This window comes from Pieris rapae, chromosome 18 (genome assembly GCF_905147795.1).
Source record: "Pieris rapae chromosome 18, ilPieRapa1.1, whole genome shotgun sequence".
Classification (NCBI taxonomy): domain Eukaryota; kingdom Metazoa; phylum Arthropoda; class Insecta; order Lepidoptera; family Pieridae; genus Pieris; species Pieris rapae.
The window spans coordinates 3,941,942-3,957,342 of record NC_059526.1 but is presented as its reverse complement, the minus strand read 5'-3'; the positions used below and the strand labels follow the sequence as shown (position 1 = coordinate 3,957,342).

Genomic DNA, 15,401 nt, shown 5'->3' with positions numbered 1-15,401 from the left:
ACTTAATTACTACCAAAATTTAACTTCTGAAAAAATAATAATATTCACCTGTAAGTGCTCCAATAAATTCGTATCACTGTCAAATTCTAACTTGCATTTTTCCCAATGACAGACTATTACCGTAGATGTCGCAGCCAAATTAGATTTTCTTCGTCTACTATCTGATTTTACTGGAAATTTAGGTGGAAACCGCAAAATCTTGGGTTGCTTCAATATAGGGCTCTTCTGCGATTCCGACTGACTTTGTTCCAAAGAGCTTACACTCACACTTAAAGACAGTAACGATGACTCTTCATCACACTCTTTGCTACCTTGCGAATCACTAGGTGAGTCAATAGACTTATCCGTTCCAATTCCTGACTCCGAAGACTCCGTTGTAGCGCTACTATAGTTAGCTTCTATCATAGTACTCTCAACATTCGAAGATACTTCTTTCAAAACAGTTATGTGAGTAAACACAGCATCGTCACACCTAGATACCTCTTCAACTTTTTTAAGCTCTTCAGGCACCATTTTAACATCTTTCGCTTTGTCTTTTAGTAATATCCCTTCTTCCATAACCTTTTCATTCATAAAACCAGCTAGTTTAGCCGACCCAATTTCAGCAAAAGGCCTCGATGTGATTTTTTTAGTATCTAATGGAACTATGTTATTATTAACATTTTTAGACAGCCATGGAATATCACACTTTTGATTTAAGTCACTTAAGTCGGATTCCTTTACTGTACTGCTTGGAGGCTCTGTGCCCTGAATAGGGTTGTCAGGAGGCTTCACGGGAGCGATGGGTATACTACTCGAATGTAATGATTGAGTACTAAAACTTGGTACTATAGGCGGTGGATGTTGTACTATTGGATTCGAATATGTTGATTGCGATAAACATGCCGTATTCACAGTAGAATAACTCCATGTCTCCTTGACGTTTGGCACTGAAGTTACAATAAAACCTGGCTGTGGTAGTAGCATCGGATGACTTAAATTTACGTTAAAATTCGGCTTTTGATGCGGTAACGCATTGACAGTTTGTATTCCAGGAAAACTTTTGTTTAATACAGGGTGGCTTGAGACAGGGTTTGTTTTATTTGAAGCAGGAAACGATGAAGGTTGAATCGCATTTGACAGTTTTAATAATGTGCCGTTAATAAGAATTTGAGTCTGCTGATTTTGTAAATGATTTTGTCTTTGAGCAGTTAATGGTTGTGCTTGAGGAAGGACAAAGTTGGGCATCTTTGCCATAAGATTAGGTATTTGCACTACAGTTCCATTAATGTTTTGAACCAGCGGAAACACAAATTGACCGTTAATTTTGGTCGGACTCGTTACAGTCACATTAGGGCGATTGAAATTAACGTTTGGTTGTTGATTTAACGCACCTATGCTACCTTGTTGGTTTAATGTTGTAATATTTCCTTGGTTTATTGTAGCTATGCCCCCCTGTTGATTTATATTGGGAGCATTAAGTCCATTCTGAGGTATCCTTAGGGTAGTTAACATTACATTTTGAGGAACTGCCATAAACGCAGGAATAGTTGTTGAGGATACAGTTCCATTGCACTGTTGCTGAACATTAATTTGGTGGCCGTTATGTAAATGATTGACAGGTACGTTTAAACTACTTAAATTTCCGTTTACAGTCATCGATACTTGTCTTACACCGTTTGGAATATTCATCTTTGGTGGTGCGCTTGCTTCCCCCGACATGTTTGTTAAGGGTGGTTTAGATACTGAATTCAAACAGTTTTGTTTCTGTAACTGTACTTGTTTAAGATTATTCGCTTTCGACCATGAAAGGTTCTTACTATTAGCGATGCACGCTGAAGACTTTCTGTTGGTCCGTTTTGGAGCGAGTGTGGTCTTTTTAGCTGTTTCCTTTTTTGTCGCAACAGGTTTGTTTACCAAATTTAGATTGTTTGAACCACGTGTTACTCCGTTCATTCTACTGTCTAATTTTGCTGTATGGTTAACGGTACCATTTATTTTCGAATCAGTCTTAACTGTTGTAACCTTATTTCTGGTTTGATTCATGGAAGTGGCAGGAGCAATTCGAACGCCAAATATTTCACGTGTGTCCGATATTGGCACTTTATTATTGCAATTTGTATTACTTATATTATACTGCTTATTAAGATTAGTATTAACTTTGGCGGATGGGTCCGATGATAATTTTTTATCGCGCTCAGTTTTCTTATTGTCGGTTAAGCCGTTTAAAACGCCACAGTTAAACTTCTCTTTGCTCGGCTTCTCTTTTAGTTGCCTTACTTCTACGAAACCATTCATCGTCTGAACCTCTTTGTTATCCTTAGTCCTGCAAAAATCCAACACACTATCAGTGTTCTTTAATGGTGATTTACTGAGATCTTGAATTTTAGTCTCAACATTAGTAGCTGGCTGAGGGGATTTGGGCGTCGTTTGAGATTGTTTCCCGACATCTAGCAAAACTTTAGGACTGAGGGTTTGAGATAGATAGGAAATATATTTCTCGAGATCTTGCGTGACACCATTCTTCGGGAGGCACTTCTTTTTACTGTCACCATTAGGGATGTGACTGGCGTCTCGCTTAAGGCCGTTCTGTGGCTTCATCTTATGGTTAAAGTATTCTGTGATACGGCGATGCACGGGATTGGGGCGTCGTAAAGGCGCGGGCTGAGCCGCGAGGCGGCGCGGGGCCGGCTCGCTAGCCCAGGGCGGCATGCGCGAGCTCAAGCTCTCCTCGCTGCTGCACCCCGACTCAGGGCTGCGCGGAGACCGCGGTTCGGTGATGTCGCTACTGCTGCTGCCGCTGCTTTCCGGTGGGCTCAGCACCGCCACGCCACTGAAACGACAAACAAATAATAAGCATAGAACATTAGAAATAATAGACACAAAACATCGATAAGTGTACTTTTGCATATTTTAATTACGTTTACTTATATAAAAATTATACCAAAACTGTTAACTATACAAACAGTAACATCAATAAATTTGTCAAAATAAAAACCTAACACAAAATTCTGAATCATAACCAACCTATTTTAATATGTCAAAGTTATAAATGTCGTTCTCTTGTATTAGTTAATAGTAATCAGCTGTTGAATAGTTACGATCGATAACATGAGGTTAGAAAGAGTGATGATAAGAGCGAGACGGCAAGAGTGATCGACGCGAGGAGCGGTGCAATGCCCTGCGAGTGCAGTGACGCAACCGTTGCACTGACCGCCCGACCGACCGACCACGCTCAATTATTATTATTTTCGGACATGTGACATTCAATGCACGTACTCCACTATGACGAATGAAGAAATATGTCAAAATCCTTGTCTGCCACCAATAGTGATCTATTAGACTTTCTCTCGACACGTTTCGTTATCAACACAAAGATGTATAAAAAATTATCTCCGAAAATTGTACTAAATCGTTTTTGGATATCTATTTGATGATCCACAGGTTAATTGTTGAGTATAATATTATAATTGGTGAATAATATTGAATTCTAACACTAAAAGTTTAGGGGTTTTATTTCGATACCATCGGGCGGGGGAAAGTGCGTGGGGGTTACGTCTCGAGCCGTCAAGAGTACACCCTCGCCCTTAGCAAAGCCACAATGTACACATAACTAGACCTTCGAACTCCCCTTTTTGTCTCGCTTTAGAAGAAAGCTTTTTCTAATTGACCCAATTTTAAGACTGTTTTTGCAGCAAAAGATTTTAAGAGCACGTCCGTATCAAAGAGGGATGTACATTTGATATTGAGGATCGTTAATCCTGTTGAACTTTTTCACTCCTATATTTATATAACCTCTATAGATGAAGGCTTATTTCTTCTTTGATTTAAAATGTATATTTTGAAAGTCTTGCTTCTAATTTGAAATAAACATTTAATACAAACTGAACGGAACATTAACAATAGGAGGTTGAAAAATCGCAAGTGTTTGAATGACCTTTGCCTAGTCTAAGATGTGGAGCACATCAATCTTGCTAGCAATTCTCTTGATTTTTTGCGAATTGTCGAAAGCAAAAGTGGGCTGTCATATGTAGGTGAGGCAGCTTCGGCAAGGTCAGACGTGTCGATTTCGGCCAATGACCCGCGCTCAATGCTACATTGTAATCTTGGCACAGTCGCTCAACTTAATTTTCTTCGAATATAAATAAAAGAAGTGCGCATTTCGCTGAACACACAACGAGTAAAAATAAACAAAATAATGGACATAATAAATACAAACGGAGAACATGCCTCGAAAATGTAGCCGTTACAGAGGGCTATAGATTTGACAATTGACTAAAAGTATCATGACACACCTGTCAAAAACCACAGCATGTATCCGGAATGATATAAACTGAGATTTTCACATAAAGTCTACAATATTTATTAACTGTGCATTTATTTATGTATAGCAAGATGTGTGTTAGAGGGTTTGTGAGGGCGTGGCAACGACGTCCTATAGTTGAACAAATTAAACGAACACGTTTGTTGGACATGGCGATTAGCATTCGTGATTATGGAGCATGCGCATATGGGGGACGCATAATTTAGAAACAAAAATTAATTAAGATGGAACACCATGAAAGTAAAATTTCGTCGTGTGATTTCAAATAAATCGATAGATATTTTAGCTTAATAAACATTATAAGTACTCTATGACTTTGTATAGGTATAGGCCTTGTCGGCTAGCTTTCGGTAAAATACAAATCTTAATACTTAAATAAATCACGTGTCACGTTGTTTGTCCGCGATGGACTCCTAAACTACCGAACCGATATGAATATAAATTTGCCATCTTTATAACGCATCGAATTTATTCTTATTATTGAGAACGTTACGTTACCAGTTATAGTCACATTTATAGCGCTCCGAATATCCTTTAATAATCTCTAGTAAAGGAATGGAAAATGTTGTTTCCTTGACATTATGACGCATATGATACTGTAATTTACCGAGTAATACGTTAGATTACGTAGTAACGGCATGTCATTCATGGGAAAATTGCAATCTAATTGTTTTAGTGCTTATAAATAAATATTCCGGGTATTGGCTTAGTCTTTGTCATATCACTTATACGTACGTAAGATGATTCAAAATGTCGTATTACATTAAGTGTATGATCTTGAGGTCTAAGCTCGAAGGAAATTGGCCATTGAATGTAAACTAAGAAATTTGATAAGGAGGGACTTAAAAATGACAAAGATATACTAAATTGTAATATACCCGATTATGCTAATTTATTAAAACAAAACCAGTCCGAAAAAATTCATTCGTTTACGATACAATGAATTTTTTACAATGTCACAGAATTTGAAATATGAGTAGGTACGTTGTTTAAAATAGTATTCACTTATATGCGAATTCTAAGCCGTAATGATAATAATGTTAGCAAAAAATTAATAATGACGGCGCAACATGTCGAGTACAGTGTTGGGGTGGTCTATACGATCCGCCTCAATCTGACAGACGCGTGCTGAGGAAATTGGATATTATTTTGTAAAAAAGATCCCAATAAATATTAGTTTATATAGCAATAGTAGTGGTTTGGGCGCTTGGTTATTTTGTAAGACACTTTTGGGCCGATTAATATTAAATTATCCCTGGGAATTGAAACAGGTATCTTATAGGTTTTCATAAGCAACAGTTAAGTTTCAATCTTTACATTACGCGACTTCTATAATAGATTATTGCTAGACTTATTTTTAACTTTGTTCTTGATTGTTCAAATCAAATCAAATCAAAATATCTTTATTCATATAAGTAAACATGTACACTTACGAACGTCAATAAAAACAAATTAAATTCATTGTAAATTTACATTTACAACCAGTTCGCAAGTCAAGGGCGTAGTGCGGGTAAGAAGAACTGGCAAGAAACTTTCCGCCACTCTTTTCAATCGCCAAGTTTTTAATACAAATTGTTTGAGCTGGAGCGTTGTTTGTCTTATTAAATTTTATATTTTTTTCTTATGTACTAATGTATTAGTAAGCGTAAGTATCGACAGCAAAATATACATTACTTTTCACGTTAATATTTCAATACCTTCTATTTATTACCTTAAATACCGTATTAATATGTATTCTCTTAAAATACAAGTTACTTAAAATGCTCCAGCTATTTTTTATAACAAAAGTCGATGCTCATTATAGTTTCCATCAGTCTCGTCCAGTTGTCAGCTCCCGAGGGACAAGTGGGCGTACAAAAGAGCAAATGATATGTCGCGCATCCCCGTAGCCCCAAACCTACAGCCCTTTGAATTATACGCATTGAACAGGGATAGTTTTACCGTAACTTTGGGGATTTGTAATAATATACTTTAATTTTAATATATTATTTTCATTGTGCGCGTTTAGATTAGTTCGTTCCTACTGTAAAAATATCGTGAGGAAACAAGCGAGACGTAGAAAAAAATAGATAACAAAACCAAGTTCATATATATATAATTAGAGGCTATTTATATATTCTATATATATATATATATATTCTTATTTTAAATTCTTTAATAGTCCAAACTTGCCAATACTAAAACTCTGTTAAGTATCAAACACCAAAAGCAATTACTCTACTACCCTTTCAAATGCAGTATGTAGGAGAGCTGTATTTAATTTCCCAAAACTTGATGGGTTTGCCGCACAAGGGATTCTGATACCTGAAGGGGCCTTGATTGAAAATTGAGAGTGATTTATGGTCTAATATTATGTTACAAAATTCATAACTTTATACTAATTCGATGCTCTGACTTAACTAAAGAGTCGGTGCACGCTCTGTGTGTTTAGTATACAAAGAACGACCATACCAAAGAAATATGTTTAAAAGTAGAAAACGGTAAATCTTTTTATGATATACGTCGTTCAAACTCGTAATATCGTATCGTATGATTATAGAATACACTATTTATACATGTGTGCACATTATATTCAAGCTACATTTGTATAATTATAGATAAGAAATCACCTTGTGTATCTATCGTTAACAATAATAAATAGTTATCCAGGAACAATATTAAAGAAACATTAAATAACAACTCATACATAATGCATCGAACTCAAACACGTCAAGATAAAATCAGCTTCCGTAAACAATAAAGCGATCGAGAGAATACTACGTAGTACAGTAGTAGTACACCTACACAGGAGCCGTTACGTAAAATTGCAACTATTCACAACCGGTCGACATTCACATATCACTTTATTTACACCCATTCATTAAGTTGAAAGGAAGTCGCGTCGCGTCGCGTGAGAATCGTGTCAGGGAGGGAGGTGCTACCTCCCCTCCCCCGGCCCCTCCCCTACCAACCCCTATAACCCCCGGCGATTATTATGCTAAGTGTCTGCGACTACAGGGTGAGTTTTTCGCGCATCTGCTATTTATTTACGCGTTTTATATTCATAGGATTTCGTAACTGGCTGAGTTACGGTTCATTACGTTACAAGGTTTTGGAGTGATGTCATGTTCTATTTTGACCTTTATATCATTGATTTATAGTCTATTGTAGAACGAGCGGGAATTAGGTTAGTAGGAGCGGCTGATGTGTTCGATTGAATTTAGGAAAGTGCCTCTTGACGCGTTCTAAAGAATGAGCGATGAATGAAATGAGTTTACGAGATTTTGACGAACGATTGAAACCGTGATCCCTAATATACGACATAAATTACTGTGCAAAGAACAAACGTTTTGTACAAGAGCCAAACCAAATAAACCGAATGTACCTTTATAATATCGTCAAAATAATAATTTATTTATTTATTAACACTTCGTTGCATTACATAAAAGAAAAAATATATATTTATAACAAATTGTAAACTAATAAAAATATATCGACATATAATTACAATCTATAAAGTTTTGTGCCGAAATATTAGGATACAAATTGGACACGTTAAGGCAATTCTCGATTCCCGACGGAACTCAACAACTTAATTTCCCCTTCGATTTCAGTCACAGCTCGATAAATGATACTTCGACAGCCTAGATACGTAGCGGAAACTAAACTACGACAAAGTTTAGAGAATAGTTGCCAAAGTTTGATTTTAGATAAGCAATTGCAAATTTGAAATGTATTTAGTACCTAACAAACTATTTACGCAGTTTAAACGACAGATAATACAAAATAAAAATACTTAAGTGACTAGACAACGGCATTCACAAAACAAAGTATTATTTCCACTTGAAAGAATCACAATAATGTACAAGCAGTAGTCAAACGCAAATAAAATACAAACGATGAAGATTCATAATAATTTACAAGTAATCAAACTATGAATGATATATACCCCTGGGAGTTATTGTACGCTGAACGAAGCGTAAAGACGAAAGTTCCGGCAGCGTCTGGGCAGGAAATAGGCGAATCCACAAGGGCCCTTTGTTGCCGCCACTCTACATTTCGAAACTTCGTAAATCCGTAAAACGAGCTAAACAAGCAGCTGATACGTCGCTCGGTAAATTAGGACGGGAAAGTGGAGTAGACTTTTCAGCCGGGAGTTTTTAGTCTGTGGTGATTTTTTCTGAATCTGCTTTGATTTGCGCTATTTTAGCTTCTGATAGACGCTAGAACTTATATTAGTAATTATTTTCTAGCTAAACTATAATCCTTTCGAATTGAAAGGTCGATTATCTACAACTTCAATTTTTTTTTAATATACAGAGTTGTGCATGTAACTCATTTCATTATTGTACTTCAGTCAACATTTCCGGTAACTAAGCTTTTAATTTGTCAAAGACAAAAATGTATTAGTCACCAGGAGATGCCTAAACTGATTTCAATACAATACCAGCAACTCCCGTATTGAGGATGCGTGCTGCGCGTGAGATCCTCGCTACGACGCCATGCGATCGTGTGTGGCATAATCACCCCATTACAATAACAACCACGTTCTGATGCTATTTTAGTTGAGAATTCGTTGCCTTTTGATCGGAAACACATGTCTATAGTGGGACTAATATTTGGCTATTGCACCAAGAATTAACCAGCTGGTAAAGTATCAAAACTTGATTTGTAAGATAATGTTAAATTCTTTAAATTCAAGGTGTGATAATACAAATAATGTTTTAAACAGAGTTACGCTAGCGGAATAAAAACTTCACATTTATAGGTACGTGCACAAAAGTACCCTCAATTTACGATTTCAAACGATTTTGATGAAGTCCCAAGTTATTTGATTACGATTAGACGCGGTAGTTTTAGTGCAGCGTTGCAAACATAATGTGATTTAAAAGCAATCTCAACGTCGCTCGCTCCATTTCCGAATGAGTGTCGCATCATCGAATGATCTCGTGCTGTCGTAATGTATTCCGCTATTTCACGGACTTTTAGCTTGAGGAAATTTGACAGAACGCTTGAGAAACTATTTCGATATCAGGTATGATATCGGTGATTAAATGAAAATATGTCCGACGTCTTAGGGTACGACAGCAAAATATTTCGGTTGGGTATAAATTTGATACACTTATTAAGTCTAGGTACATATCTACCTACATAATACAAAGCCAGTGTTCTTAATAAATCAAGTAATAACTAATAAGGAATAATGTACCGACATTTTAAGAAGTGATTTGCTTCACGATTAGTCTCAGTTAAGGCCTAAGATTCACTAGATTAAATAGGTTTTATAAATTAACAATTTGAATACTTTAAGCTTGGGAAGAAATGTGTAGTTCATACAAGCAATTAATTTACGTATATTGCTTATAGTAGGTTCGCAAATAAATCTCGTTGCCAACATAACCGCACGCACATACGCCGTGTATTTGCCAGTACGTAACGAACTATGCTAATTCGCATCTCAAAGGCATAGGGGACGACCCTCTAGGCGCGGGGTAACACAAAAACCAATTAAACAGAGTTGTAATTCTAATACGATCAAATTATACATTGCAATTATAATATTTGTAGGGTTATAACGGAAATTAAGGTACTAAATGTCTAGATTCAAAAATTTCAAAATGACTGTAACTTCTATAAAGTATAGAAAATATTGCATGAGCTACCCATTTAGGTGAGTATGCGACAAATACAAATAAATATTGCGAAGACCTTGATATGCTGGAATTCAGTAGCATTCCTTGCGTGACCATATTTGACTAAAGCCACACAGCGGATTTTACGTATATTTTATTACAACAGTATAACTATTCTTTGAAAAGGTAAAGCTGTATTTAGCATTCTATCTATGTATATATGATGTCTTTAGTGTGTGTCTTCTCGAGTTATATTAAACCAGAAACGTAAATCTCGGAAGCGGGATAGCTAAACAATTATTAACAAAAAATATATACTTTTAGTATTAAAAGCAAACGGTACACCACAACCAGGAAATGAATAAACTGACCCCAGCCTTAGGCATATACAATCAATAATGTATATTCGCTTGTAAAGGCTAATCGATGCGGGTTAGATAACAGCCAGCAAAAACAACTAGACATACTACATACCACTCCCATACAACTTGTTCAGCGATTTTTCCCAACACTGTATAATAACTATTTCTCCGTACGAATTAACTGGTTATACATATTAAAAAAGGTATACTTGTATTACCCGAAACACAACAACATCTTTATATTTTTTTATAAAATATCTTGTAATTATTCATCATCATTTTTTGGCTTATGTATAATTTTATTGTTAAGATATTGTCTAATAAGTAGCTGTAGGAATACTGCTATGCTAATATGTGTATAAATAAATAATGTATGTGGTTAATAATATATTGATGATTTTTATCGAAATAACAAGTGAAAATTAGTGAGGCTCCAAACTTGCATCTGATTAGCATTGGTAGAACAAATTTTTGTGACTATTATTATTGGATCATGAATATAACAATTATTTAATAACCCCAGCTTAAATCATTTTATTTTAAGGAATCACGATAGCTTGATGTATATTTTGTTATCATGGTGTTAGCAATCAATGCAAACTGAGTGGTATCAACATTAATGTTTACGAAGTTTTATCATTGACTAGGGCGGTGCAATGTCCCTCATTCATATGATAAGCTTATCTCCATAGTACTTCGGTCAAAGCGCCTGATCCTTTTTAGGCCAATTTGATAGTAAGAATGTCCCCTTACTTTGCATTAACCATTGTGCATCATATTTACTGAATATTGTTGTTTTGATTTCACATCTACAAAAATGATGTATTTTCATTTGAATTAAATAAAAATGGAATATAATGTATAGGTCAGTATAAGGGTCCTTGGTAAAAATAATATAAGTAAAACAAAAAACTAGTTTGCTGACATTTTAACTAGTAAAATTATCTGTGTCAAGAAAATTACTTTTTAATGTGTAAAACAACATTTTTGTATAGCAATTCATCAATACAAATTATAAAGTCGATAATTCTCGATTCATGTCAAGTGTGTAATGTTATGTATGTTACGAGTTACAGCTAAGTTACGACTATGTGTCAACGCGAGCCGCCCGCAATATTTCAATCGTCTGTGCAATAAATCGAAGATAAAAGTAAATTGTGTGAATGCACATTACAGTACATGGCATGCTAATATACGTAATGATTAGAATTAACTTAATTAATAGTCAAAATAATTATTATAAAATTCCTTCGGCGTCTGTATTAACGTAATTAATTCAATACTACTGAACGGTCATCGACGGCCTTTACCAATACATATTATTCATAATGGATGTAATTAATTATGTTTTTTAGAACCGTGGGCAAACGGGCAGGCGGCTCACCTGATGTAAATAGTGTTTTAAGAATTGGTACGCTCTTCTCTTGGTTTTCTATAACGATTGCTAATGGTAAAAAATGGTCCAAAAAGAATGTAATCCTTATATTTATCTTGATACCGTAGGACAACTTTTCTGATTTCAAGTTAAATACAGACAAGCTTTAAATTCGTTTTATGAATGGAACTGTAAAGTAGGTACATATAAATTAATTTCATATTGTTTTTTGTTACTTTGCGATTAAGAAAATTGTACATACTTGATTGTAATCAATATAATTAGCACAAAATTAACTTATATAAATAATGTTATATTGGTTAATATGATAATTAGATCCAATTAAGTTATATACCTTTTTTACAATTAATTGGAGATGAAAATAATGTACATATTTCTTAACACCAAAGATAAATAAAAAATATATATAAAATGTTCAAGCTTATGATCGTACTAAATTTACAATTATAAATAAAACGATTGTCAACAACTGTCAGTTGTAATTAATAGCTATCATGTAACTCATTAATTTTGTAATCAAACTAATCGATCGGACTTTGACGATTTGATGTAATCGATGCATTTCATTAATGACAAAACTTACGAACGTGTTAGACGTGTAAAGTTATTATTTAAAAGTATAAATGCAACATGTCTAATTTCTTGTATACTTTTAACACTGGTGCGGTCCACTCATTTTGTCTAAAATTGACTTGTTTTCAACAAGTCAAATAATTAACGAAATGTTACGTTGAATTTTATTTGATCTAAAATAGGATTTATACTTAATGATTATTTTTAACCGTATACGATTCTTTATATTCCTGTTATAATGTGCCGGTACATCCGTTAGTAAGCTCGAAAGTTTGGGGCGTCACCTCGGCCGGCGCGGGCCATAGCGCTCGTAATCGTGCGCCTGAATTAGAGGAAGTGCGCATCCGGTGTTTAATTAACATAAAGCTAGCGGACTCTTGCCGACAAGTGTTCACACTTCACGTGTCACTGAACAGTATTGAAAATATAATTATTTTATTCCTGGCCAATAAGTTAGGGTTGTTTGCCCATAATTTTTAAGACTTTTGCACCTGCATACATATGCCAAATTTCTCCTGCCATTTAAAATGTTTAACTTAGATTCAAGAATTTATTCCATACATAAATACTGGATACTCTGATTTATAATCTAATATGACTATTATAATTTTATTTATAATTTCTTTTTTTATATAACTAATTATCTCTGCCTTAAAAAGCTATTTTAAAAAATTTAATCGCCTTCTTCGCCTCACAAGCAGGTTGATATACCGTTATATTAAATCATAATTTGGAGACCAAATCAATAACCTACAAATATCCTAAAAAACAGTCGTCGAATGTTTAAGTATAAATAATAGATAGAGCGAAGTCTGAAGAATCAAAGGCTTTTGAAAAAAATATTTGTTTTAAAGTAAAAAAACTGCGTCTAACGCGAACAGAAAATAAGGGATTTAATCCTAGGCCTAGTTAGAGTAATATCGAATGACGTTGCTTAGTGCTGTATTAGGTTACAAGTAATGGACTCTTGGTGTATTCAGGTTAAGTAGGACCTGACGTGACACGATTACTTGGAAGCCAGGTTATCGGAAAACACATACAATACGGATATGTATGTATTTTGTGAAAAGGATAGGAATTGTGTTGTACAATTCTGAGTAAAATAATTTCATGTACTTAGTGGTGTATGATAAACATTTATTTATTACATTATTATATATATATTTCATAATTGTATGTATAGTTGTATGTAGCTTCCACCAGGACAACGAACAAATTTACGACTTATTCACCGATGTAAGATAAGATTTAAATTGTGGGCATTACAAAGATACATATACCTTATAATCAAGGCATTGTGATACCTTAGGAACTAAATCTTTTGATTTAATTAAAAAAAAAACATATCGTAACTGTCTGTGGCATTCAGGATTAATTAATTTCTAATACCTTATTTTAAAAATGAGTTAAGTACTTTCAAACTCGGGGTCATTGCTAAATTAATATATACCTTATACTAGCAATAGGCACAGCTTAGCGCTCGTTTTACAAATGGAAATAGTGTTGGCGTTAAATAAATAGAAAAGCTAAAATTTAATTCTGGCGTAAACCCCCTTTCAATAGGTCTTCGAGTGGAATGTTCATGTAATCCATATCAAAAGTGAAATGGTTCAAACACGACAGGAATTCAGGCTAAATACTTGACTCGATTACTAGGCTAGGAAAACGGAGCGTTACAGCGCACGCAACTTACGTAAAACCACTGGTTATTATTAGGTATTACACGGCATTGCATTATGCTCTGTATCGCTTTTATTGGATTTATTGGTCCTACTACAAATGTTCTCCATTACGCCCTATATTCCATTAAAAGTTGATTCATTCCTGGCACTAGGCAGCCATGCTTAACATACATAAAAACCTAGTGTTTGGTTCGATTATTGTTTAATCACCTTTGAGTCTCAATATCATCATACTCATCATCATCATCATGAAAAAACTAAATAATTTTATCTCCGACACATATTCACGGGACTAACAAAACCACTTACGTGCCTATGAAAAGTGGAAAGATTATCGCCTAGATTGTTATAGGAAATCTTTTTATTATTCGACTATACAACTATAGCAACATACGCGAACAAAAGCATCTTACAAAATCAATGCGGTGTCCGGACAATGCGGGCGCGGTCCAGGGTTCATCAACCCACCACAAATGACCCCCATGCGATACCATCGCATGCATTAAACTAATCATTTTCTTGACATGCAAAAGCTCTTGTTATGACCTCCTGTGGGAATTATCTAGCCTATGATCTATATAACTGCTAACTAATTATATATTTTTAACCAAGTTCATAGTTTAAAACTTCTTTAAATTAATACATTAACTGCATTCATATTCTACATCGAAGTCTTGAGTTTCTTGATGTTACAATTAAGTGAATTATTATTAATTGGTCTTTTTTATGTTTCTTTCCTTCTTTTTTAGTTTGCGTTAAGGCCGCCCGTAGTCTAATAACTTATGTAACCGGTTTTTCATATGTACGTTTAAACTTTCAGGTAACAAAGTTAAAATAAATAAATCATCTTTAAGTATCTTTATGTGTATTCCTCAATAAAATCGACTACTTTTAGTAAAAGGTATTATGTAGAGTAGAGTATGTGGTTCGGTTTCATACTTGAAGGTGAGAACGGAAGAGACGATAACGAAAACAAAAGACATTTGATAGTGGTCACTAAGTATCTGGTCCATAACATTCGTCCAATCACAAATACACAATTTCGTATTTAGTTTTATATACCACTACGAACTCTTTAAAGCCAACTTCATCTGCAGTTATTTATTGTTGAAACTAAAACATGGGATTCATCGATTATACAAAATCGGAAATGTTAATAACAATTGTTATAAATGAGGAACAATTAACAATGAGACATTGCTTATAATGAACCACTTCATGGATAATTAAACAAATGGTGCGGATTTCCTTATTCGCATACTATTTTACCTTATATATTCTAAAACTTTACATTCGATACAGTGCACATTTGTCCTACTACAAGCAAAATATTTATGTACGATACTCTTATTACGTATTAAAGATTTAATTTTCTAAATTTGAATTCAAAATGCCTAAATATTTCTTTTAAAATACAGTCCGAGAATTAGTGAACATAGAACTCGGTTAAATGAATGAGTAGCAATTATGAGG

At 34.6% G+C, this 15,401-nt stretch overlaps 1 protein-coding gene across 2 annotated transcripts in view; it reads right to left on the bottom strand.

Moving 5' to 3' along the window:
• Nucleotides 1-15,401, bottom strand: part of LOC111000108 (zinc finger protein jing) — a 114,739-nt gene that overhangs the window by 8,100 nt on the left and 91,238 nt on the right. For both annotated transcript variants that reach the window (XM_022269454.2, XM_022269455.2), the window contains exon 2: nt 49-2,812. In XM_022269454.2, the coding sequence (XP_022125146.2) occupies nt 49-2,812 (2,764 nt within the window). The remainder of the gene's footprint in view (nt 1-48; nt 2,813-15,401) is intronic.